Genomic DNA, 24,618 nt, shown 5'->3' on the forward strand with positions numbered 1-24,618 from the left:
TGGCTGGGTGATAGACACTGGGGAGGGTATGTGCTATGGTGAGTGCTGTGAATTCTGTAAGACTGTTGAATAACAGACCTGTACCTTTGAAACAAATAATACATTATAGGTTAAAAAAGAAAAGAAGAAGAAGATAGTAGGAAGGGAAAAATGAAGGGGAGGAAATCGGAGGGGGAGATGAACCATGAGAGACTATGGACTCTGAGAAACAAACTGAGTTCTAGAGGGGAGGGGGGTAGGGGGATGGGTTAGCCTGGTGATGGGTATTAAAGAGGGCACATACTGCATGGAGCACTGGGTGTTAAATGCAAATAATGAATCATAGAATACTACATCAAAAACTAATAATGCAAAAAAAAAAAAAAAAAAGAAGGACTGGCAGGGTTCTGTGCCGCCAAAGTTAGATTTAGTGCTGCAAGACAGGAGCTGAAGTGGGGCTCCCAGCCCTGGAGGAAAGAGGTTGAGAAAATCTTTCGCTAACTGTTGCCTTGAGCTCTCTGTGTCCCATTATGAGAAGCTGGTGTCCCTAGGGAGGCTTCATGACCAAGAACTGAAGCAAACTCACATTGGCTTATTGTGACTGAGTCAGTGATAACCCCTATGTTGCCATAGGGCAGGAAACTCAAACTGGAGCCTAGGGAATCAGATTGACTGGATAAGGAAAGATGAGTGCAGAAGGAAGGAGAAAGATGATACCTTCCTCAAAGTGAACCTGTAAATGAAAATTCTAAAACAAATGCTAGGAAGGCAGCCAATAAAAACAGGAATTGGAATATAAATTTATCCTAGATGAAATTCAAATAATAGTCTAGAAAAGACTTTAAAAAACAAATATCTTTAATAAGATACACGCAGTAATAATTCTCTGAAAAAGAAGATAAAATTGTGGGGGGAAAAACAGACCAAAACAAAAGTAGATTAGGTAGATAAGAAAAAGAACCAATTAGAAATCCTTGAAGTGAAAAAAAATTTGATATAAAAACATAGAATAAAACTCAGACAAGTCCCAATTCATGGGGAAAATCAGGGTATTTAAAAAGAATACAGAGTAATTCCACCAAAAACTCATAGAGATAAATATATATATGTGAGAATAAGAGACATGGAGGATAGATCAAAAGCCTTCAGCAGATATCTAATGGGAGTTTTAGGTATCTTCATAAATGTTTAGACATAATATAACTTCAATCAGTGTTAGTTCAACTGATGGCTTCACCTAAGGACCACAGAAGAGGTGAATTAAGTTCTTAATAGATTTGGATTAGAATTTGAACAGAGTTTGAGAGATATGGAGTTGAGACAGAATTTGATTGAGAATATTTGGGAACTGATGTAAGATTTTCATAGGCATAAGAAGCAAATGACAAGACAGGCGAGTGGGAAGAAAGGCTCTTTAGGTTTTGAGGTAGCTGTCAATGGAAACTAATTTTGATACACTTGGCTTTTACTTGGGCTAGGGGCAGGAGTGTAAATTGCTCTTTGGCAGCATCTTCCTTTGAAATGTTCGGTCAGCATGTTTTTCTATACTGGGTATCCGCTTTTGTGTTTTTTTTTTTTTTTTTAAGATTTCAAATATACTCTTTACTGTGAAATTTTAAATTATTTTGTTGTGGGCCAGAGTGACTTCATTTCAAATGTTAATTTTGGAAGCCTAAGAAGAGTGAATTTGTATAGTCCTTAATTTAAAATCACATCCATTTCAAGGATGACCTTTCTGAATTGCCAGGAGAGTTCAGATTTTCAACAAGAGTAGAAACTTGGATAGGATGAGTGCCCAGAGCCAAACAGGCATCTAGTACATTTTAGTATACCACTAATACTCAACTTTTAGGACCAGATGAAGAGTTAGTGGAGGCTCTATAGTCATATCCATAACTCTACCATACTAAGATGAAAAGTGTAAGTTCTTAAGCTTGTGCAACATTTATTTTCTGATACAAGTTCTTTATATATAATATTATAATATACATTAACTGCAGTGTTAATATTTGCAAAAGATTAGTTTTTTTTAGTTTTTATTTTGAAAAAATCCTAGATCCACAGGTTTTAAAATTTTTTTAGGGAGGGCCTTTTACCCATTTTCTCCCAAAGATGTCTTGTATAACTATTGTATGCTATCAAAATGGGGGAATTGACATTGGTAAACTGTGTGACATCCACAGAGCTTATTCAGATTTTAGCAGTTTTACATTTAAAAGTTCATTTTAATTATAATTTCTTCTAAATCTAATTCATGATTATTAATATTTTGGTGTGTATAGTTTCTGAAAGAAGACTGAAGGACAGAAGAGAATACATATTACAAGAATTAGTATAAAAGAATTTATCCTTAAAACTTGTTATATGAATTTCAGTTTCGAAAGTTTCCTTTGTACATGTTGGAGAAAACTATTTTTGTTTCTAAGTACAAAATAAATGATTTAAAATTTTATGTGTTTTGTCCTCCCCATAAATTTCAATGCTGTCTTTTTGAATGCATAAAAATGGTTGGTATTTGTTATATTAAGGCTTTGTGTTCTTTACCATGTATGGTTTTTTATTGGTTTAGACTCTTACACCAAATTGGCAGACACGCGGTGTGCAGTGGTGGCTGTTGCATATATCATTTGTATGCCAGTAAGCAAGTTGGTTCAGGTTGGGCTTTGAGTTTCTAAACTGCTCAACTCCTCTCCATTGCTAACCTTCCCAGTAACTTGTTATTTCTGTGGGTGGAGAGATGGTAGCAGTTGCGGTGGGGCAAGGCCACTGTAGTGTTGTTTATGCTGCGTGGAGAGAACACTTTGCAGCATGCTCTTATTGTGATCTCTTTTTCATTATTTGTTTTATTTTTATACTTCTGCTTCTTACACTGAATGAGACAGCTACTAGCCGGGATGATAGCAGAGCCTGCTTTTCTCTCTGAGTATACTATTTTTGCTTTGGATTCCTCCAAACAGCCTAAAACACAGACTGACAGTGTGGTGAGTCCTTCCACCGCTTTCTGCATTCCCTTTGTGGGGAAGCAAAGTAATTTGATAATTCTAGAAGCAAATCTCATGCTGCTTGTCACTGTCTCTCAAAGCATCTTCAGTGCCTTGTTGCTAACCCTGCTCTAAAAAATCAGAGTGAATTGCTGAATTCTGATGGCTGGTGTGTTTTCTGGTAGTTTTTTAACAACAACAAAATAACACTGTTCTCATTAACGTGGTGAAGACTACCTTCAACTTGGTCTAAACTCTAAATTTTCTCTCTAGGGAATGTTTGCACATTAACTAAAAATGGTATGTATTACTAGAAATCTCTGTCTTACTATTGGTAGGAGGCCAAGAATATTTTGAGATGTGACTCAAATTTTAAGAAAAAAAAGCATTGTATGTAAATCCGTAATTGAACAACATTGAGCAGGTAGGTGGATTCTACTGTAACAAATAATTGCATCTTATTTTGGGAGAATACCAGTTTTCTATATATTAAACATCTGAAAGGAAGTAATTATCTCATTATTTTTCAATTGACTGAATTCATATAATTTTGAATCTTGTGTATGATTTCACTCTGAGAAAGTAGACTGTTTTTATATGTGTCTTAAGTTCTTAATATAGGGAAATTAAAAACTTACAGATGTTTGATTACCCAGTAAGGATAGCTTTTTTTGTTGCATTGCACACTGACTGATTTGGGATTAAGGTTTTCTTAAATGATGAGAACTGGTTTAATTTACAAAGTAGCTTGTGATGAAATTAGAACATTTCTGTACTTAATCCAGGCAGCCAGTAAAAACTTGGTCTGCATATGGTCAGTAGCAATCCTAAATTACATTCTGAACTTGGGTTTTTTTTTTTTTAATTTTTAAAAGATTTTATTTATTTGAGAGAGAGAGAACAAATGGGGTGGGGGCATAGGGAGAGGGAGAAGCAGACTCCCCGCTGAACAGGGAGCCCAACATGGGGCTTAATCCTAGGACCCTGGGATCATGACCTGAGCCAAAGGCAGATGCTCAACCTTCTGAGCCACTCAGGCACCCTGAGTTTGGTTTTAGAGAAGAAAGCACCTGAGGGTTTTAGTGGTGCCCTAGCTTGGATCTTAGGGCAGAGGGTCTCTCCTTCGTTCTGGCTGTAAGTAACACCTCACTATTTTCAAAACTGGTTTGAGAGGGAGACAGGAGTCCCAGTTAAAGATAACTTACCAATTTACTTTAAAAACACAAAATGATATTACTTTATACTTCATGTAATAGTAACAGAGACTTAAAAGAGCTCCAAGGCCCACTTCCATATACATAAAAGTAACTTTTTTAAAAAAAAATTTTTTTTTTTTTGAGACAGGATGAGAGAGAGAGCACATGAGAGGGGGGAGGGTCAGAGGGAGAAGCAGACTCTCCGCCGAGCAGGGAGCCTGATGCGGGACTCGATGCAGGGACTCCTGGATCATGACCTGAGCTGAAGGCAGTTGCTTAACCAACTGAGCCACCCAGGCGCCCTACATAAAAGTAACTTAAGTACCTCTTCTATTGTGAAAAATGCTAATGATTTTAAAATAGAGGCTTTTTAACTATTTAAAAATAATTTAAGTAGACTAAAAGTCTTCATTAATCTTATTTAAATTTTGTTCAGATAAAAATTTCTCTCCATGTAACAAAGGGAAACCATAACATAACCTATAATGGAATACAGATTTAGTGAGGGTGTACTTATGAGTTCATCAGCTGTTGACTTTTAGCTAATTCAGTTTTTTGAAAAATGACCCCGAATTCTAAAAATTGCTTAGTGCTCAGCAGTCAATAAATAGTTGTTGAAAGATTGAACAAAACATAATTGAAGATAAGTCTGGCAGGGAACCTGTGTGTGCTCTTGAATTAGATGCACGTTAGAGTAGAAGAATTTTTCTCTTGTCTTAGAATTGCCTCCAGGAGAAAGTATTGGTGACAGTTGAGTATTAACATGAGTTGAGCTTCTCTCTGGGAGAAGGACTTCAGAAGTCTTTTTATACTGAAGGAAGTAACTGCATAAGGATTTGACAAGCATATACTGAACTTCTACCACCAGTCAGGCAGAAGTTAGGTCCTGGGGACCAAGACGAAAATACAGGGTTCCTGCCCTCCAAGAGTTTATAGTTTAGTATGGAGACACATGCTTGAAATACAAAGGAATTAAACCTTCACAGAAGAAAATATAGGCATAGGGAATGTGTTAGCCCTCAGGCAAGCCATATGAAGCTTCATTAAAGAAGCTGCATTTGAGAGTTGAAAGGTAAATGAGAATTTGGGCAGAAATGAAGAAGGCATTTCAGGTAGTTTAATAATCTTTAATTTGCTTATACAGTTTTGTAATTTAAATTTACAAGGTAACATGACCAATTCTTTCTTTAACTGCCCTGCATTTATTTAGATATATGGTATAATACATGTATTGAAATATATATGCAGGGAGGGAAAGTTTTTAAATGTTAGGTTGTGTTTGTCTGGTAGGGTGATAGGTCAAACAATTATAGAATAGCTTTTTGTATGGATCACAATCATGTGTCAAGTAACTTAAGAGTAGAATATGGACTCTCTCACCAGTCTTCCTCCTAACTTAAAATATTTTAGGGAACCATTTCATTTCCTTTCTCCATAATTTAACTGTTAATTTTCAACATATGGACTGAAAGACTTGTCAGACTCTATAAAGTATGTTTTTTATTGTATAGTGTGTAGCATAGTATATTTTTAGGGCCAGCAAGCATTAATTATCACGCTACACAAATATAGCCATATATACAACTTGCAGTTCTTTGAAATGGCAGAGAACAGGAAGATAAAAGTTATGTTCCCCCAACTTTTCTCCCCTGTGTAACTCAAAGGAAAATGTCTTGGACTGATAAAATTTGATGACTTTTTTTTTTCTTGCCCTGAAAGAGAGAGAGAGTGTGTCTGCATACGAGCAGGGGGTAGGGGGAGCAAAGGGAGAGGGAGAGAGAGAATCTTAAGCAGGCTCTCCACCCAAAACTCTTTTTATATTAGAGGGAGAAAGTATTTCAGTTGTTATTAGAGAAAAATCCAAACCAAAAGTGGAAGTAGTGATAGTGGTATAAGAACTCTCTCACGTCCCCCAGTATCCTCAGTTAATAACTCATGGCCATCTTATTTTATTGTCATACACCTGTGCTTCTCTAACCACCGACCCACACATGCACACCTCCCTTCCCCTGTCTCCATCTCTGTTGCATTATTAGCAAATTTCAAAACCTTATTCCATCTGAATGTTTTGGTATATATTTCTAAAAGATAATGACTAAAAATATATAACAATACATTTATCACATCTAAAAATTAATGATTTCTTAGTATCAAATACCTAATGAGAGTTCAAAAATTTGAGAACACTTGCAAAGCCAAGTGCCTTCTCCACTTATATTTAAGAATAAGTAAGGTCAGGTATTTGACCCTTCCTTGGTCCACTATGGAAATGTATGGGAAATGTCTAATTTAACTACCAACTTACTGAAACATAGTGGCTAGTATTTGCTCTAATGCTTAGTTTAAAACTTGAAAGTTATTTTATCATGAGCTACTTATATAGCTCTAATTTTGGTTAGTGTATTACGAAGGCAGTATAGAATTTTGAATCTCGAACAATCTCATTCATTATCATGGAACCAATGCCAGAATGATGTAGTGTCACTTAGAACATTCATCATACTAACAGAACAAAACAAAAAGCTTTCACGTGTGGAAGATTTTATAAGTTTTTCTGAAAATTACCATAATAATTTCATTTAGATTGCTGGTTTCAGATGAATGAGGCATTTCCATTTCTTGTTAGGAAGATGTGTTTCAGGTCTTAGCCCAAATAACTTTAATTTGAGTATTATCTTATCATAGGGAACATTTGACATTTTCCTGGATAGTTGTCTATTTGAATGAGTTTTGCTAATTGAATCCCTGATGTTAATTTTGTCATGGGAGACAAAACTGGGGACATTATAATGGGGAGAGGTATGTGATTAGTTTAAAATAAACTTTGCTACATACTAATCTTTGCTATTTAGTTACATAGAGCAAAATAAATTTTCTAAATACTCACCATACTAGTTTTGCCTTGCATGAAAACATTCTAATAAATGAACTAATTTTGTTTGATAAATGTATCTAATAGGTTTTGGTACTTGGTTTTTGTTCTTAACAGTTTTAAAAGCTTAGCTTTTTGTTTCTTTTCTTTATGATGTTTCTTTGTTTTTCTTAGAATGTATCTATCCAAGCCACGAAATCTTCCGACAGTGTTAATGGAAGTGAACCAACAACTCCTCAGGTCTGTTACTGATGTTATTTTAGAAAATAGCAATTCGTTTCAGAGTGTTGGTCAATCTATATTATTAGCACCTGACTTTCATTGAAATAGTGATGTCCATACATTTCATATAATATGTATGGTAAATCCAGGTTGGTTGATGCTTTCTTGGAAACAATTTTAAATGAAAGTAGTTCATGTATATACACCAGTCATGTAACATGCCATTGTTATTCACTTAAAAAATTAACGGCAGTGAAGAGAAAAATTTTGAAAAAAAGGAATCTGACTTTATAGTTGTAAAAGATTATGAACAGTTTATATCTAAAGACATTGAGTTCTTAATTTAGAAGGTGGGGATATGGAGGAAATGGGATTTCTCTTAAAGTTGGCTCTAATGCATAGTATTTTACTACTAGAAAACTTGTGTTATCTTTGATTTAGAAGTTATTTGGGGAGTACAGCTCAAGTGACATTTTTTTGACTCTTTCCAAAAAAGAAAGAAAAAATTCATTAAAAACGTCATAATGGCAGCAGTGTCTGAGATGAACATTTGTTTACTTTGCCTTTGATGATGATATAATCATTAACCTGGCCATTCTCAGCAGTCTCTAATGTAGGGCAAAAACATTTTTAATCTGTGAACCTGGAGCATATATGTAGACGATTTATGAACTAAATGATTTATGAACTAAATTATGTAGACTAAACATTCTAAAGTATTGTCTAGCAAGCGTACGGATTATAGCTTCCCAAACTCCATGAACAGATTCTATGAACTGAGAACCTCATTCCTTTCACTGGGGGGTGGTTAAGTTCTAGGCATAGTCCAAGTCCCTGAGCTTGTTGACTCTGGCTTTGCCCAGACTCCCTAGTTAATTCAAAGTCCTCTACAAATATATCATTTTCTATGAGCGCCATGAAGTAGGGGTAAAATATTTGGAGGCACCAATGGTACTGGACAGATCCAGTGATCTTTAGTGAATATTATTAAAAAATATTATTTAGAATGCCTATTTTCCTCTCTCTTAGAATAGTCCAAAAAGACTAAATACTGTTATGAATACAAAAACTAGAATGAATGATAACCAGCTTTATAACACATTCAGGAGAAATTTAAGTTTTCATTAAGGTGAAGAATGAACATGCATAATATTCAGGAAGTAAGCCCACTGAAGGCTTTGAAATTTCTTTAAGAAATACAACTATTTTTCTAAAAAATAATAAAGTAGTATTTAGTATGTGTCTGGCATTGTTAAACATTTTACATATATGATCTCATTTGATTCTAATAAGGGAGATGCCTTTACTCAGAGTCTATTTTTCAAACATTTTTTAAAAAGATTTTATTTATTTGAGAGAGAGAGAGAGACAGACAGAGAGAGCACACAAGCAGGGGGAGCCGCAGAGGGAGCCACAGAGGGAGAGGGAGAAGCAGGCTCTCCACTGAGCAGGGAGCCTTATGCGGGGCTCGATCCCAGGACCCTGTGATCATGACTTAAGCCGAAGGCAAATGCTTAACCAACTGAGCCACCCAGGTGCCCCGCAGAGTGTATTTTTAAACACATTTCTGACAAGTTGGTTGTTGGCTGTTATTAGCAAATTGGGAATAATGTATATTCTTAAAGGGGGTGGAATGCTTACTATAATTGGGCATCTTGACAGCAGCAGGAAATCAGAGTTGACACCAAGGTAGAAGAAGAGATGGTACAAAGCAAGCCCAAGAGTTCGTAAGCATAGCTGCCTGTGATCCCCTTATTACTGGGTCAGACATCCTACGTAAATCAGTTGGTTTTGGCACACAATATCATGATTTAACAAGCATTTACTCCTTTTTTCTTTTCATCACAGTATATTATGAAAATTTTCAAACACATAGAGAAATAGAACTTTAGTGTGAGCATCTGTGTACCACCCAGATTCTATCATTGGTACTTTATTATACTTGCTTTATCACAAATCTGTCCCAGTATACATTCTTCTATCTGCCCCTCAATCCATTTTACGTTTTTGATGTATTTCAAAGTAAGTTGCAGGTCACAGTATCCTTCCCCCTAATATTTTAGCATGTACATCATTAATCAGAGTTCAGTATTTGTATTTAAGTATTAATGCTTTAATTAATTTAAGAAGAGAGAAATACCATATATAAGAATTAATTCTCAAGTTAAAAAAAACAAGTTAAATCAAATTTTAAGGGACCTTGATATGGAATTGATTAGTTTCAGAGGTTTAATTAGTGGTATAATTATGTATATAGCTACTCATGACACACAGCCTAGTGGTTCTATAGGAATGAATCATGATGAAAATTTACTTTAGTTAATTTATCTGACGAAAAGGGAGTTATCTCCCTAGATTTTTTTTTAGACTGAAGTATAATTGACATACAATATACCTTTAGTTTCATACTAGGTGCACATCATAGTGATTTGATATTTTTATATGTTAGGAAATGATCCCTCTGATTAGTCTAGTTACCAGGATCTGTCACCATACAAAGTTATTACAGTATTACTGTGTTCCCTATGCTGTACATTACATCCCCCTGACTTCTTTCTTTTATAACTGAAAGGCTCTACCTATTAATTCTCATTATGTATTTTGCCTTATTCCCCAGACCCCTCCCCACTCTGGCAACCAATAGTTTGTTTCCTGTATCTTTGAGTCTGTATTGTTTTATTTTTTTTTTAGATTCTACAGATAAGTGAAATCATAGGGCATTTGTCTTTCTTTGTCTGAGTTACCTCATTTAGCATAATACCGTCTAGGTCCATCCAGGTTCACAAATGGCAAGATTTCATTCTTTTTATGTAGCTAAGTAATATTCTTATATATATATATTCCTGTAATATTCCTGTTATATATATAATACATATATATATATCACATCTTCTTTGTCCATCTATTGAAGGACACTTTAGATGTTCCTTCTGTATCTTGGCTAATGTAAATAATGCTGCAGTGAATGTAAGGATACATATATTTTCTTTGAGTTGGTGTTTTCATTTTTTTGTTTCAGATAAGTACCCAGAAGTGGAATTGCTGGATCGTATGGTAGTTCTATTTTTAATTTCTATTTTTTGATGAACCTCCATACTGTTCTCCATAGTGGCTGTGCCAGTTTACATTCCCACCAACAGTGAGCCAGGGTTCCCTTTTTTCTACATGCTCACCAGCACTTGCTATTTTTTGTGTTTTTGATAATAGCCAGTCTGACTACTGTGAGGTGATACCTCGTTGTGGTTTTGGTGTGCATTTCCCTGATGATGGTGAGCATCTTTTCACATGCCCATTGGCCATCTGCATGTCTTCTTTGGAAAAATGTCTATTCAAGTCCTTGCCCATTAAAAAAATTTTTTATATTGTGTTAGTTCTTTATATATTTTGGATATTAATCCCTTATCAAATGTATGATTTGCAAATATCTTTTCCAATTCAGTAGGTTGCCTTTTTGTTTTGTTGATGGTTTCCTTCACTGTGCAAAAGCTTTTTAGTTTGATGTAATCCCATTTGTTTATTTTAGCTTTTGTTACCCTTGCTTGAGGAGACTGGCCCAAAAAAATACTGCTAAGACTGATGTCAGAGAGCTTACTGCCTATCTTTTCTTCTAGGAGTTGTGTCCTTTTTTGAGGTAAATTTTAAGTAAAATGAAATATATAATCCTCAAGTGTGCATTAACTGAGTTTTAACAAATATATATACCAAACCCATATGCTAAACGCATACAGAAATATAGAACATTATCAACACCCCAGAAAGTTCCTTTATGGTTCTTCTCCCTCCTAGAGGCAATCTTTTAAAAATTTTTTCCACCATACCAAGTTTTGCTTGTTTTAGAACTTTATATATAAAGTAGCCTCATGTATGTAGTATGTACTCTTTTGTAGGACTTCTTTCACTCACCATAGTGTTTTTGAGATTTCATCCACGTTATTGTGGTTATCAGTAGTTTGTTCCTTTACATTTTCGTATAGGATTCCTTTGAAGAGATATTGTACAGTTTATTTACCTGTTAATGGACACCTAGGCTGTTTCCAGTTTTCGACTATTATGAATAGAACTACTAAACATTATTGTAGAAATCTTTTTGTGGATGTGTGTTTTCATTTCTTCCTTTTTCTTTTTGACTTATGGATTGTGTACTAATACTTTTTGATGATTTCTAGAATAACATATACTGTATCTGTAAAATGATGTGCTTGATACATCTCGTTTTGACCAAAACACTGAATGTTTAAATATCTCTTATTAGATCATCATTATCATTTTGATAGATTAAGATACAACTGAACAAATGTGTACTAAGTAGCTGCTTTATGGAAAGCACTGTGGCAAGGAGACAGAGATAGGGAATATGGATTCTTTTCTAAATGAGCATAAAGTCTGGGGTGAGGGTGTGTGTGAAGAAGAGATAATGACAGGAAAACTTAGTGCTTACTGCATATAATACATTATTTTAAATATTTTAAATGTTTTCATTCATTTAATTCTTATATAACAATCCTACTAGGGTAGTACTCTTATTATTTCCATTTTGAAACACAGAGGCCTTAAAACTACAAACTACCAAGTGGTAACGCTGCAATTCACATCAGGGAATTTGGTTCAGAGTCTGTGTTCTTAATCACTGTGCTGTGATGTCACTGTAGTTATTCTGGGGCATAAACAACTCAGTTGTTATACCAGCATGTAAGTAACTAATGGTGAGTCAGAATGCAATAAGCGCTCCAGTAATGGTTCTAGTAAAAGCTAAGGCCATCAAGAGAGGTTACTTCTGATGAGTGAGATCTGAGGTTTCCTAGAAGAGCTGACATTCGAACTGAGTTTTGAAGGATGTCTGGATTTTCCTATGCAGGAAAATTATGGGCAGTGGTACAGAGGCACACAATGATGCATTTGTTCCGGGGCAGGAAGTTGCCTGTTATGACTCAAGGTTTTGGTACATGGAGGGGTGAATTTACACAGAAAAGGGTCTTGGGAAATGGGAACCTTAAATATAAGCTAAGGATTTTGAACTTTATATTAAATGAGAACCCAGGTTAAGAATTGGAATGAAATGGTCTGGATGATGTTTTAGGAAGACAATTCTGTGGTGACAGTGCAACAGGGTAGATTGGGGTAAGAGATTAGAGGCAAGAGAACACAAGGCTGCTGCAGGTATCCAGCTGATACGAGGATAAGGGTCTGAACAAGAACAGTGTTGGGGGAATAAAAGGAGGGGTTGAAAACAGGGTCAAACGGGAGACAGAAAGGAATTAAAAGTAACTCTGATGTGTTCATTTATTTTTGCATATATATTTCTCCTTCTCTAACCCCCTTCAGTTTTTTCAAAAATGAATTCTAAATTGGTGAATGTCTTTGGATCAGAAACCTGACAACAGTTGGCACGAGTGGGAGTTTAGTTTTTCACACATCAGAAGGCCTGAGGATTAAGGGCCCTTCTCCCTTCAGCCTCTTGTCCCCCCACATCCTTGCCACTGCCTTTCACCCTCACTACTACAAGTTGGCCTCCAGGAATTGCACCTTCATTTTAGACAGGAGGAAAGACTGAAGACAAGGACTAAAGCCATATTCCTTTTTATAAAGAAAATAATACCTGTCCTAGAAGGTTGTATTTTATAGATTTCCACTTAGTGTAAATAGTACAATAGTGGCTGAACTTATTATACCTTTGTAACCAACGCTCCAAATCAAGTAACAGAAATTACCAGTATCCCAGAAGCCCTTGTGCTCCCTTCCATTCCCTGCTCTTACTCCCAGGGGTAACTTCTATCTTTCATCTAGGTTAATTTTGCCCGTTTTTGAAATTTATGTAAGCAGAGTAAAAATGGGTACTCTTGTGTCTGTCTTCTTTTGCTCGGTACTTTATTTATGAGATTCATCTATATTGTCGTGGTTGTAAACCATTCTCATTGCTGTCTAGTATTCCATTGGTGAACAGACTGCAATGTATCTATTTGGTTATTCATAGTCATCAACAGTAGCTTCAAGTTTGGAGCTATTTTGAATAAGTTTGCTATAAACTATCTAGTTTGTCTTTTGTTGAACATATTTACACCTTTCTATTGAGTATATACATAGTAGTGAAATTACTGATTCAGATTGTGTACACGTGTTTAGTTTTAGTAAATACCGACAAATAGTTTTCCAAAGTGGACTGCTCCACATCCTTACCAATACTTGGTATTTTCCATAGTTTTAATTTTAGCCACTTTGGTGGACGTACGGTTGTATCTCCTGTGGCTTTAATTTGAATTTGGGAAGGTGAATGTTTTTACCTGGGTGTATTGTTACTCTGAACAAAATTGGGGTCTGGTAAAAAGAAAGAAAAGAAGATTGGATATCAGATGGTAGCCAGTATATGTTGTTCACCTTAAGCCAGTCATGCTTCGGAGTACTGCATATGTATTGATTTATTACTCCTCACAACTACCCTATGAGGTGAGTAGTTGCTATCCGCATTTTACATATGAAGAAACAGAGGCACAGAAGGTTAAGTCACTTGTTTAAGGTCATATTGCCAGTAAATGGGAGAGCTAAGATTTGGTCCCAAGATGTCAGGTTTCATAGCCTGTGCTCTTAGCTACCGCATCATATAATCAGAAGACTCTGCCACATAAGCTTGTATATGACATTCTTATTTGTAAGTTTGTTTTTTGTTTTAGTCTTCTTTCTCTAATATTAATGACAATTGCTAATGTTTATTGAGTATTTGCTACATTGTAAGCACTTTGCATGTATTAACTCCTTAGTCCTTGTGGCCTCCATATGAGGTGGCTGGTATGACTATTATCATCATATAATTATTTTTATCATCCCCATTTTACAGAGGGGGAAATAAGACTAGTGAAGTGATTTGGTCAGGGGCATGTAGAACATAGTGGTGGAGCCAGGGTTTGAACTCAGGCACCCTTACTCAACAGTCCACAGGCTGAATCACTATACTCAAACATGTTACTTCCCAGTGTGGTGGAGGTGGCAGTTATTAAGTGTATCAGCTTCTGCAAATACATGTCTTTGACATTGTTCATTAGCTTTTGGCTGACTCTAAACCAGCTATTTCTAGTGTTATTCAAACTTGCTTCACCTGTTTGTCCTAGGGCAACTTACCGTGTGAAGGGAAAAGCACTTTTGGCTTAGGTCAGAAGTGGCTGGTAATGGCATATCAGTAAAGCAGTTCTTAAAGGTTTTTGAGCATAAAGGTCTCTCCTCTTCCTTAAGACTTTCTCCATCTCCCCCCTCCCCTAATATACGGGCAAAACTTACACATTATGAAAAAAAACCCTAGAAAGTACAAAAAAATATAAAAAATGAAAATTTAAAAAACCACCTAAAATTTTACCACACGGCATCACTCACTGTTAACTTTTGGTGTTTATTCTTAATGACCTGATTCTAAGGGTGTTTGTGTGAACATACACATATGTTTACACATATGCATGTATATTGAAAAGTACATGTCGTTGCTTTAAATCAAAATGAGTTCACAATATGCATATTGTTTTCTAACTTGGTTTTTCCCATTTAATAGTATGTCTTGAACCTCCCTTCATGTGTTATAATTTACATCATGTATCCTCTAGTGGTGTACATTTGGGTTTCTTCCAGTTTTGACTATTACAAACAACCTGTGATAAATCTCTGTGCATATGAAGGGGGTGGGGCATGTTATCCCCTCTTACTTACTCCCACCTTGCCTAATACTATTACTAAATCTCTAAAATCCATGAGTAAAGTATTCTTGGTTTGATTTTTAAAATTGGATACTAAAGAGAATCTTTTTCTTTTCCTGTAATCTTTGCCCACACATGACCTCAGTCTTCTCTGAGCATTCATTCCTGGCATTGCTGAGATCTTGCAGGTGACTCTGTGGCACTAATGAGAATGAGTTTGTTGGAAGCACCTGTTAAATACTGACTGCTGTAACCTGAACAAAATACTGTAGTTTAAAGCAGGTTGTTGAATTACACTATTTTTCATTGTTACTAATGAAATGAATGTTACTTGGGTGCCTGGGTGGCTCAGTTGGTTGAGCGACTGCTTTCGGCTCAGGTCATGATCCTGGAGTCCTGGGATTGAGTCCCACATCGGGCTCCCCGCTCAGCGGGGGGGTCTGCTTCTCCCTCTGACCCTCTTCCCTCTCGTGCTCTCTGTCTCTTATTCTCTCTCTCTCAAATAAATAAATAAAATCTTTAAGAAAAAAAGAAATGAATGTTACTCAAATTAAGAGAACAGCTCTTGCTTATCACTTTTTTTTTTTAAAGGATTTTATTTATTTGACAGAGAGATAGCACAAGTAGGCGGAGTGGCAGGCGGAGGGAGAAGCAGGCTCTCTGCTGAGCAGGGAGCTGGACGCGGGGCTCGATCCTAGGACCCCAGGATCATGACCTGAGCCAAAGGCAGCTGCTTAACCGACTGAGCCACCCAGGCACCCCTGCTTATTACTATTTCTAACATCAGACTTAGTGATCTGTGCAGAGGGACTCTGTGCAGAGGGACTCAAGCTCAGACTTTTCAGCTGCCCTCCATGATTTTTTAATGCTTATTTTTATTTTTTATCTTATATTTATTTTTATTCCCAGTAGACACAATGATAATTAGAGCAGAGCTGGATGCCACTAGTCAACTCTGCCTGGCATTCTCTTATTGAACAAAGTGGGCTCACTAAGCATTACCCTCACCTTTCCCCCATTCCCCTCTTTTGTTGAAGGGAGTGATGAGGAATTAGCACCTCCATACAGACTCAAGGTAAAGCCCACTTGATTTCAGCCACACACTTCACACTTCATATTATATACTCTGCTTTTAGGCACTGGGTATGTACTGCTGATGCAGATAACACTGCTTCCAAGGATCTTACAGTTGAGGGGACGAATCCTCACAGCATACCTGTGAGGTCAGCTGGGAAAGCATGGCATCCGTCTTTTTTACAGATGTGCAAACTGAAGGGAAGTGACTTAGTGAAGCTTGTTCCACTGTTTGGTGACGAACCTGGCACCTACACCTGAGTCCTCTGACTCCAGGTCCAGTGCTTTTTCAGAAATAACGAGATGTCTCTTGTTTTTCAGAAAACAATGTATTATGTACAATGTCAGGAATATAAATTGAATTTGTTAGAGCCTTTTTTTAAAAAAAGATTTTATTCATTTGAGACACAGAGAGAGAGAGAGAGCATGAGCAGGGGGAGAGGCAGAGGGAGAGGGAGAAGCAGGCTTCCTGCTGAGCCAGGAGCCCAATGTGGGGCTCAATCCCAGGACCCTGGGTTCATGACCTGAGCTGAAGGCAGACGCTTAACCATCTGAACCACCCAGGCACCCCATGTTAGAGTTTTTAATAGATTATTTATGGTGATAGAGAATACTGAAAGTCTAAATGTGCATTTTAACCATGTTTCGTTGGATTTCGGTTACAGTCTGGTGACATGCAGTCTTTTGCACAGAAGCTCCAGCTCCGGGTGCCTTCTATGGAGTCTTTGTTTCGAAGTCCACTAAAGGAATCTCTCTTCCGATCTTCTTCTAAAGAGTCTTTGGTACGAACATCTTCCAGAGAGTCCCTGAATCGATTTGACCTGGACTCCTCTGTGGCCACCTTTGATCCATCGTCTGATATGGAGAGTGAGCCCGAAGACTCACTCTCCAATTTAGACAGTCTCAGCAAAGAACAGTTGATTCAGTGGTTGCGAAGAATGGAACGAAGGTTGAATAGCTACAAAGGAAAATGTTCTGAGGTAGGGGCTGACTTTTTTGCCTATATGAAATATTTTCCCATTGTTCTCTGATTCATGTTACTGTATGGCTTTTATTCTTGTGGTTGCTTAAACTGTTGATTCCCTAGATACACTGATTACGAAGGGTGGGTAGTTTGTGGCATTATCTAGTTAAAAGATTTTCAGGTGAACAGAAGCCCTTTGGCAAGACATTTAGTAAAATTTTGGAGAGGATCACTGTCTGTAGCTTTCTGGTTTGCACATTCTGTGCCCCTTTTTTCCCCCAGCCCCTCTCTCCAACATTGCTTGGACACTTAGTGCACAGTGCATCGTCTTTCCTCCTCACATCCCCTCCCTTGTTCATCCTCTAAGTGCTATAGTTCCAAAATGACCTCTTCTGCCAACCAGATTTTCATTACTACTGATCCCAGTTATGTTTTAGGTAGTCTGATTTTCTGACACATTTGGTTCATGCTCATTATACCTACATTTAAACTTTGCCTCAAATGAATCTTTAACTGCTAAACCCCCTGAGGATGACTCTCTGTGGTCTAAGAGAGGAAGAAGTAGTCCTGCCCCATCTCTCTTTTCTATTCTTCCTTTTGGGCTGAATTATATTAGTTGCCCTGTGTAGTTAAAACAATTTATCTTCAGGAAAGCCTTTCTGGAGCAAGTTGCCCATGGATTTTTTTTTTTTTTAAGACAATGCGTAATGTTTTATTGTCTTAACAGTTTGTAACCCAGCATTGTAGTTAACTTTAAGTAATGAATAATAAAGTTCAAGGTTCGTATATAAAGTTAGCCATAACTTCTATTCCCAGTTATGGCTACAATATGTGTAGTTTTACCCTGCAGCCAAAAATAGCAACAGAAACCCCTAATGAAACATATAAAATATCTTTTTAAAACTAGTACTGACAAAATAGAAAGGAAATATTAGGCAAAAATCTATCAGTTGGCTGGACTCTAGAGATGTAAACAGAGCATTAAAGCCACCTATTTCATGAGGTACTTGTGGAATCAGGCAACTTTTTCCTTTAAATTTCTTTTTTTTTTAAAGATTTTATTTATTTGAGAAAGAGAGAGTGGGGGGAGGGGCAAAGGGAGAGAGAGAGAGAGAGAATCTCAAGCAGACTCCTGGCTGACCACAGAGCCTCATGCAGGGCTTGATCTCACGACCCTGAGATCATGACCTGAGCCAAAATCAGGAGTTAGACGCTTAACCGACTGAGCCACCCAGGTGCACCATTTATTTTTTATTTCTATCCAAGTTAATAATGGTCCTGAATTTGTTGTTGTTGACTTACCCATGGCTTCTGAGTTTGAAGCTGGGGCAGTAGTATAATTAGTATTTAAGTATGCAAGACACTATGCATTTTATGTTTATAGTGCCATTGAATTTTACACCGTCTCTGTGAAATAGATATTAATTAGCTCTGTTTTGTAGAATAGGGATTAGAGACTCCTAGAGACTTAATCATAGAGTTTAAATAATGTGCTTAAAGTCACATAGGTAGCAGTTAACAAACTGTGGATTTGATTTTAGGTCTTTCTGGTGGTTTCCATTCTTCTGTGCCACCCCAAGTCGAGTCATGCAGCTTATTAGGGATGAAAAGAGCACGTAGTCTTTGTTTTTTTTTAAGATTTTACTTATTTATTTGACAGAGAGAGACACAGCGAGAGAGGGAACACAAGCAGGGGGAGCGGGAGAGGGAGACGCAGGCTTCCCGCTGAGCAGGGAGCCCAACGTGGGGCTCGATCCCAGGACCCCGGGATCACGACCTGAGCCGAAGGCAGACGCTTGACGACTGAGCCCCCCAGGCGCCCCGAGCACGTAGTCTTTGTCTGTCTTTCCTTGGCACTGTAGGTAACCAGGATAAAATAGCGCTGTAAGGGACATCCAATCGTTAGGTCGCTCTTCACCTGTACTGCTCCCCACTCTTTGAATACCATTTTCCTATCCAGCAATAAGGGTGCCTAGCTTAAGGTCATAAGAGCAGGAGGATCTTGGTCTTTGGCAGAATTTTTTTTCTTCTTTATTGCTTTACTTACCTTCCATTGCTGCTTGCCTCTCAACTCAAGACATCAGCAGATGTGTTTGGGGGCACACAGCAACCTTCCAAGGGAAATGGCAGGGCTCAGAACAGGGGAGTACTTCCTCCCAAAGCTGTAGCCTATGTCTTCAGAGTCCTCTTGTACTTCTAAAGTGGGGTCCAAATAATTTAGTGGAGTCATGTGCTTATTTTTCAGATGAATAATGCTAATTAATAGGTTAAAAGATTTGTTAATCCGTAATTTCATCAGGTTGTGCTAGAATGTTCAAATATCCTATTTAATTAGGTTAAATGTTTAAACATCTCTTTAGGACCCAAATTACCAGTTTTCATATGTTGGTTATAAGTTCCTTTCCTCAGATTTTTACCTAGCCATAGTCACAGTTCCTATAATCAGAGACTTTTAGAGATGAATTACATGGTCTGTAATAGCCCAAAGCAAGAATCACCTGATGAGCTTGCTAAATAAACACATATCCTGTCCCCCCTCCACCCCCAGTCTCATTCACTTAGTTTGGGGTGGGACCCAAAAATTTCTCCTAGCAAGCCCCCAGGGGATGCTGTTGCTGGTGGTGACTACAGTTTGAGTAGTCTCTTCCCCTTAGGCAAATTGGCTTTAATCCCTACCCCATTCATAATTAAGTACTGAAATTTGAAGATTTATTTATTTGAGAGAGAGGGAGAGAAAGGGAGAGAGCACTGAGCCGAGCCGGGGGAGGGGCAGAGGGAAAGAGAGACAGAGAGACTCTCAGACTCCCCCCTTGAGTTCAGAGCCCAACGTGGGGCTAGATTCTAGGACCCTGAGATTGTGACCTGAGCTGAAACCAAGAGTCGATGCTCAACTGACTGAACCATCCAGGCGCCCCTAAGTAGTGAAATTTAAAGATGTATGTGTCTAAGGTGAAATCAAGTACAGATTTAATATCTTTATTTATAGTCAAGTTACATTTTACTTTCTAGAAACATTTCTAATGTTTGTTTTGACTGTATATGCATCTAGGTTGAATTATCTATAAAAGGATTCTTCCGATTTGTGTATTTTTTTACTTTTGTAAAGATATTTTAGCAGAGTTTAGAATATTTATTTAGGAATGACTGATGTTATTGGTGATTTTGTCTTTATTTTAGTTTGTTATAGCTTATCAGACTCTTCAGAGAGAGAAGAAAAAGTTACAAGTAAGTGATATCTTGGCTGTGATATTGATTCATACATAATTTAAAAATTAGAGTCTTATTGTAAGATAGTTCTGACCCTCACTTTTAATAATTCTCCATGCGATCCATGTATTTAACCTATTTTACTACTGGCGATTTTAATAAAGAGAGTGAGTGGAAAATTCCAGAGATTTTACCTCTGGTAGGGATGGGCTTTTTTTGTTTTGGATCCCGGCAGTGTTCAAGAGGTTTGGATTTAAGGCATGTTTGCCTCTTTCAAACATGCTTTCTAGTGTCTTGGTCTGCAGGTTGAATCTTTGTTTTAGTTGTAGAGACATACAACCTTCTAAGCTTTCCCTTCTGTTTTTGAAATACCTGCAGACATTTCTGTTCCATATCATTCTATCAGGGTCCGAACACAAGCATCCTCTCTCTTTTTTCCTGAGGCTGCTTCTTGTAAAGCTCTTGGTCAAGTATGTGGAGAAGGAGGAAGCCATTAAGCTCTTCTGGGTGACCCACCTTGGCCCCACTGTGTCACCCTGTTCCGTGGCTAGACATTTCCCACCAGGTAGCCCAGGTGATAATTCACAGGTCAGAGCTAAGGGGAAGTATCCACTCCACTTCAAACAGTGCCATCAGTTTGCTGTGCTAAGATACATAAATATTTATCATTTAGAATAATGCTTTACTAATTTCTGCTTCTGTCCTGTCTTGAGAAGGATGGAGAATTATATTCTTATATTTGTTAGGGGATAGCATTCTGTATCTCTGCTGTATCACTTATAAACATTTTTAAATCTTTTAATGGTAAAATATATAGAAAATCATGCACAAAAAATATAGTCTTATTTTTTACAGTAGAAGTTATTTAAAACAGTTTAGCATTTTGTCCCATCTAAAAACACTAATTACATAACCAAAAAGTTATTTGTAAAGTGAATTTTGGTAAAATTAATTTCCCCATGTACATTATCTTAAAATATTTAATCTACCATAAATAATCTCCATTAAGTACAACATTAAATTTCCTGGCTTTGTTCTGGAGTATAATCAGTTCAGAATTGGTAACACCAGTTATTTATTGCTGATTCAGTGTTCTCATTGTCTATAACAAGTGTGAAAATTAGATTATTACAAATAGAGTTTTTAGTTTGACAGTGTTCTCTTAAACATGAGGTCTTTTGAAGTGGAGGGTAGCTCTGATTTAATCCATTGTATTATTAATATTCCATAAATTCATGCTTAAAAGTTCATCTTATTCCCACTTATTCCTACTGTTTGGGGGTACCTTGCTTGGGTCTCTATGAATTGTCTCTCGAGTTTTATTTCTAGATGTATGTAATTCTACCACTAAGTGGCGGTAGAGAACTGTAGAGAACTGTGGTTGTATAGTTCCAGTGTAAAGAATGTTGAAGATAAAGTTCAATGACTTGTGCTCTTTTTTACTTGCTTTTCATTACTATGTCATGCAGTTGTTTGAACCAGCTTTTTTTTTTCTTTTTAAAATTAAAGGGTATATTAAGTCAGAGTCAAGATAAAGCACTTCGGAGAATTGGAGAGTTAAGAGAGGTAAGTCGTAGTGATTATTTGAGAATTAAATCTCTCATTTTTATCGTAACTTATACTTGTTGGGATAGTTTCATATTTACTTCATTAGTTATAGTAAAAACCAATCAGCCCAACCCCTAAGACCAGAGATCAATTCTTATGGTTTTATTTGTGTGGTTTCCCTAAGATATATGCTGGTGGAATTTATGACATAAGAATGCCTTATTTAGCAACAGAATATCATTTGCCAGCTTGACAGTCAGTGGCAACTTCCAAGGCTAACCTGTCTCTTCTATTAGGTATTTGAGGCTTCTTTTCATTGTTCCTAGCCAACAATCTTGATAAAATTAAATAAAAATTATGTTCCTTGTAATTTTGGGGGATAATTTTTACAGTGAAATATTAGAGTCCAGGCAGATATTTATCATTTGGAATCATACTTGACTCATTTATGTTCCCGTCCGGTCTTGAGAAGGATGGAATATTGCCTAGCGGGTAGGATTCTATGTCACTGTGATATCATTTAAACATTTTGAAATCTTTTAATTGTAAAAATATTTTAATTGTAAAGTACAACAAATTTAGAAAATCATGCACAAAAATATATAGCTTATATGTATATGGTGAACACTTGTGTAACCACGACTAAGGCCAAGAAATAGAATGTCGCCAGTCACCCTGAGAGCCCCTCTGTGTTTCCCAGGCCAGTCATAGCCCCTCCCTTTCTCCAAAAATAACTACTGACTTTTGTTGTGCTTCCTTGTGTCTCCTTAAGGTTTTATCACCGAAATGTGAGCCTCTAGGTACTACAGTCATGCCCATGTAAAAATTGTTTTGATACATCTTTTAAGTCTTCTTTAAATCTATATATCCCTGCTGCATCTGTTTTCGTTACAGGTCACCTGTCGAAGAACCTGATGATAAATTAGAAGACCCCCAAATGACTCATTTGCCTTATTCCAGCATTATAAACACAACACTCTTAGAATAACAATACTATCACCATCAATTATGATTACTGAGATTAAATAAATTTTTATATACTATTTCTGTTTTCCACCTTTAAAAATCTTTTTCCATATCTATACTGTTAGATCATAAGCCATTAAATATGTATTCTTTCCCTTTTAACCCTTGTGAAAACCCTCGTAGGAAATACTGGTCAGAGCCACAGATTGATAAGTTTTAGTTCTTTTTTTATTTTTACTTATTTTTATTTTTTATTTTTAAGATTTTATTTATTTGACAGAGAGAGATACAGCGAGAGAGGGAACACAAGCAGGGGGAGTGGGAGAGGGAGAAGCAGGCTCCCCGCCGAGCAGGGAGCCCGATGTGGGGCTCGATCCCAGGGCCCTGGGCTCATGACCTGAGCCGAAGGCAGACGCTTAAGGACTGAACCGCCCAGGCGCCCCTAGTTCTTTTTTTATTATCTGCCTACTCGTATTAGTTTTCTATTGCTGCTGCAGCAAATTACCACAAACTTAATGGCTTAAAACAACACAAATCTCAGAAATTTGACACAAGTCTTACCAGGCTAAAATTAAGGTGTCAGTTGGGCCGTTCCTTAATGGAAGTTCAAGGGGACAATCTGTTTCTTTGCCATTTCCGGCTTCTAGAGGCTGCCACGTCCTCTGATGCATAGTCGCTTTCCTTATCTTCAGAGCTATCAATGTTGCATCTCTGCCCATTCTACCATAATCACTCCTCCCCTTCTCTCTGAACTCAGTTGGGAAAGGTTCTGATTTTAAGGACCCATGTTATTAGATTGGTCCCACCCAGGTAATCCAGGATAATCTCCTTGTTTCAAGGCTCTTAATTTGATCACATCTGCAAATACTCCTAATATGTTCCAGTTTCAGGGATTAGGATTTGGAATCTTTGGGGCCATATTCTGCCTACCACACTGCCTTTAGTCAAGACTATAATCAACGAAATGGCCAGGAGACAGCTTATAAAGGAAAGGAGGAGAAATAAGGGGTCTAGAGGCCATATAGTAAATTGCTGTTTGGTGCATATCTATACTGTTATTGTAGTAGCTAAGATATATTTCTGAATCAAAATCCTGGTTACAGTTACATGAAGAGAGATTTATTCAGTAATTTATATGTAAATAGTAGGTAGATAAGTGAAGGTCTGGATATTTTAAATTTTGTTCACAAAGAAAAAAATTTCCTTCAACTAAATAGTATAACCCATTAAATCATGACTAGTATTTAATTGAACATTCGAAGTGCTATATGTCATAAAATGTTCTGTTTCTTTGGAATTAAAGTCCGAATAGAAGTTACATACTGTTTCATTAGTACTTTATTGACTTAGACTGGGGCAAAACAGTATAATGTTCCTTATTTTGTTATATCAAGATACTCAAGGTATCAGGAAAGATGTTGGGTTTGAGGTTGGTGTTGAGGAGAGTAACTACCATGACTTCCCGTGCTCTGATGAAACCTCAGATGCGAGGCCTTCTGGCCAAGCATCTGCGATTTCATATTGTTGGAGTGTTCACTGTATCCCCGGGGGTTGCAGCATTCTGTAAGTCTGCTGTGGCCGAACCAAGAAAGAAGGCATATGCAGATTTCTACAGAAATTATGATTCCATGAAAGAGTTGGAGGAGATGAAGAAGGCTGGTATCACTCAGGGTGTAAAATAATTTTGGAATGTAAAGAATTTTTTTGGGTTGAGTTCCATGGAAGTTTGTCACTGACCTGTTTGGGTTATGGAATAGTTTCCCTTTATAAGTAAACAACTAACAAATACCGTGGGCAGTAAAAAGAAAAAAAAATTTTTTTCAGAAGATAGTCCTTAGTATTTTATATATTCCTCATGTTGTTATGAGTATATGCACGAGTAGAATCCATGAACATCTCTCCTAATATTTTCTAGGGAATGAAAGAAAACAACAGT

The 24,618-nt window shown here is 37.0% G+C and overlaps 1 protein-coding gene across 9 annotated transcripts in view; it reads left to right on the forward strand.

Moving 5' to 3' along the window:
• Positions 1–24,618, forward strand: part of GOLGA4 (golgin A4) — a 121,055-nt gene that overhangs the window by 26,564 nt on the left and 69,873 nt on the right. For 3 of the 9 annotated variants that reach the window (XM_027587142.2, XM_027587144.2, XM_027587143.2), the window contains exons 3-7: positions 2,862–2,960; positions 7,203–7,268; positions 16,663–16,977; positions 20,139–20,186; positions 21,678–21,734. In XM_027587142.2, coding sequence (XP_027442943.1) covers positions 2,862–2,960; positions 7,203–7,268; positions 16,663–16,977; positions 20,139–20,186; positions 21,678–21,734 — 585 coding nt within the window. Of the gene's footprint in view, positions 1–2,861; positions 2,961–3,233; positions 3,261–7,202; positions 7,269–10,283; positions 10,305–10,798; positions 10,882–16,662; positions 16,978–20,138; positions 20,187–21,677; positions 21,735–24,618 lie in introns of those variants that run through there. The other 6 variants (XM_027587151.2, XM_027587145.2, XM_027587147.2 and 3 more) reach the window with 5 other exon arrangements.

The sequence above is a fragment of the Zalophus californianus genome, chromosome 1, assembly GCF_009762305.2.
Source record: "Zalophus californianus isolate mZalCal1 chromosome 1, mZalCal1.pri.v2, whole genome shotgun sequence".
In the NCBI taxonomy this organism is placed as follows: Eukaryota; Metazoa; Chordata; class Mammalia; order Carnivora; family Otariidae; genus Zalophus; species Zalophus californianus.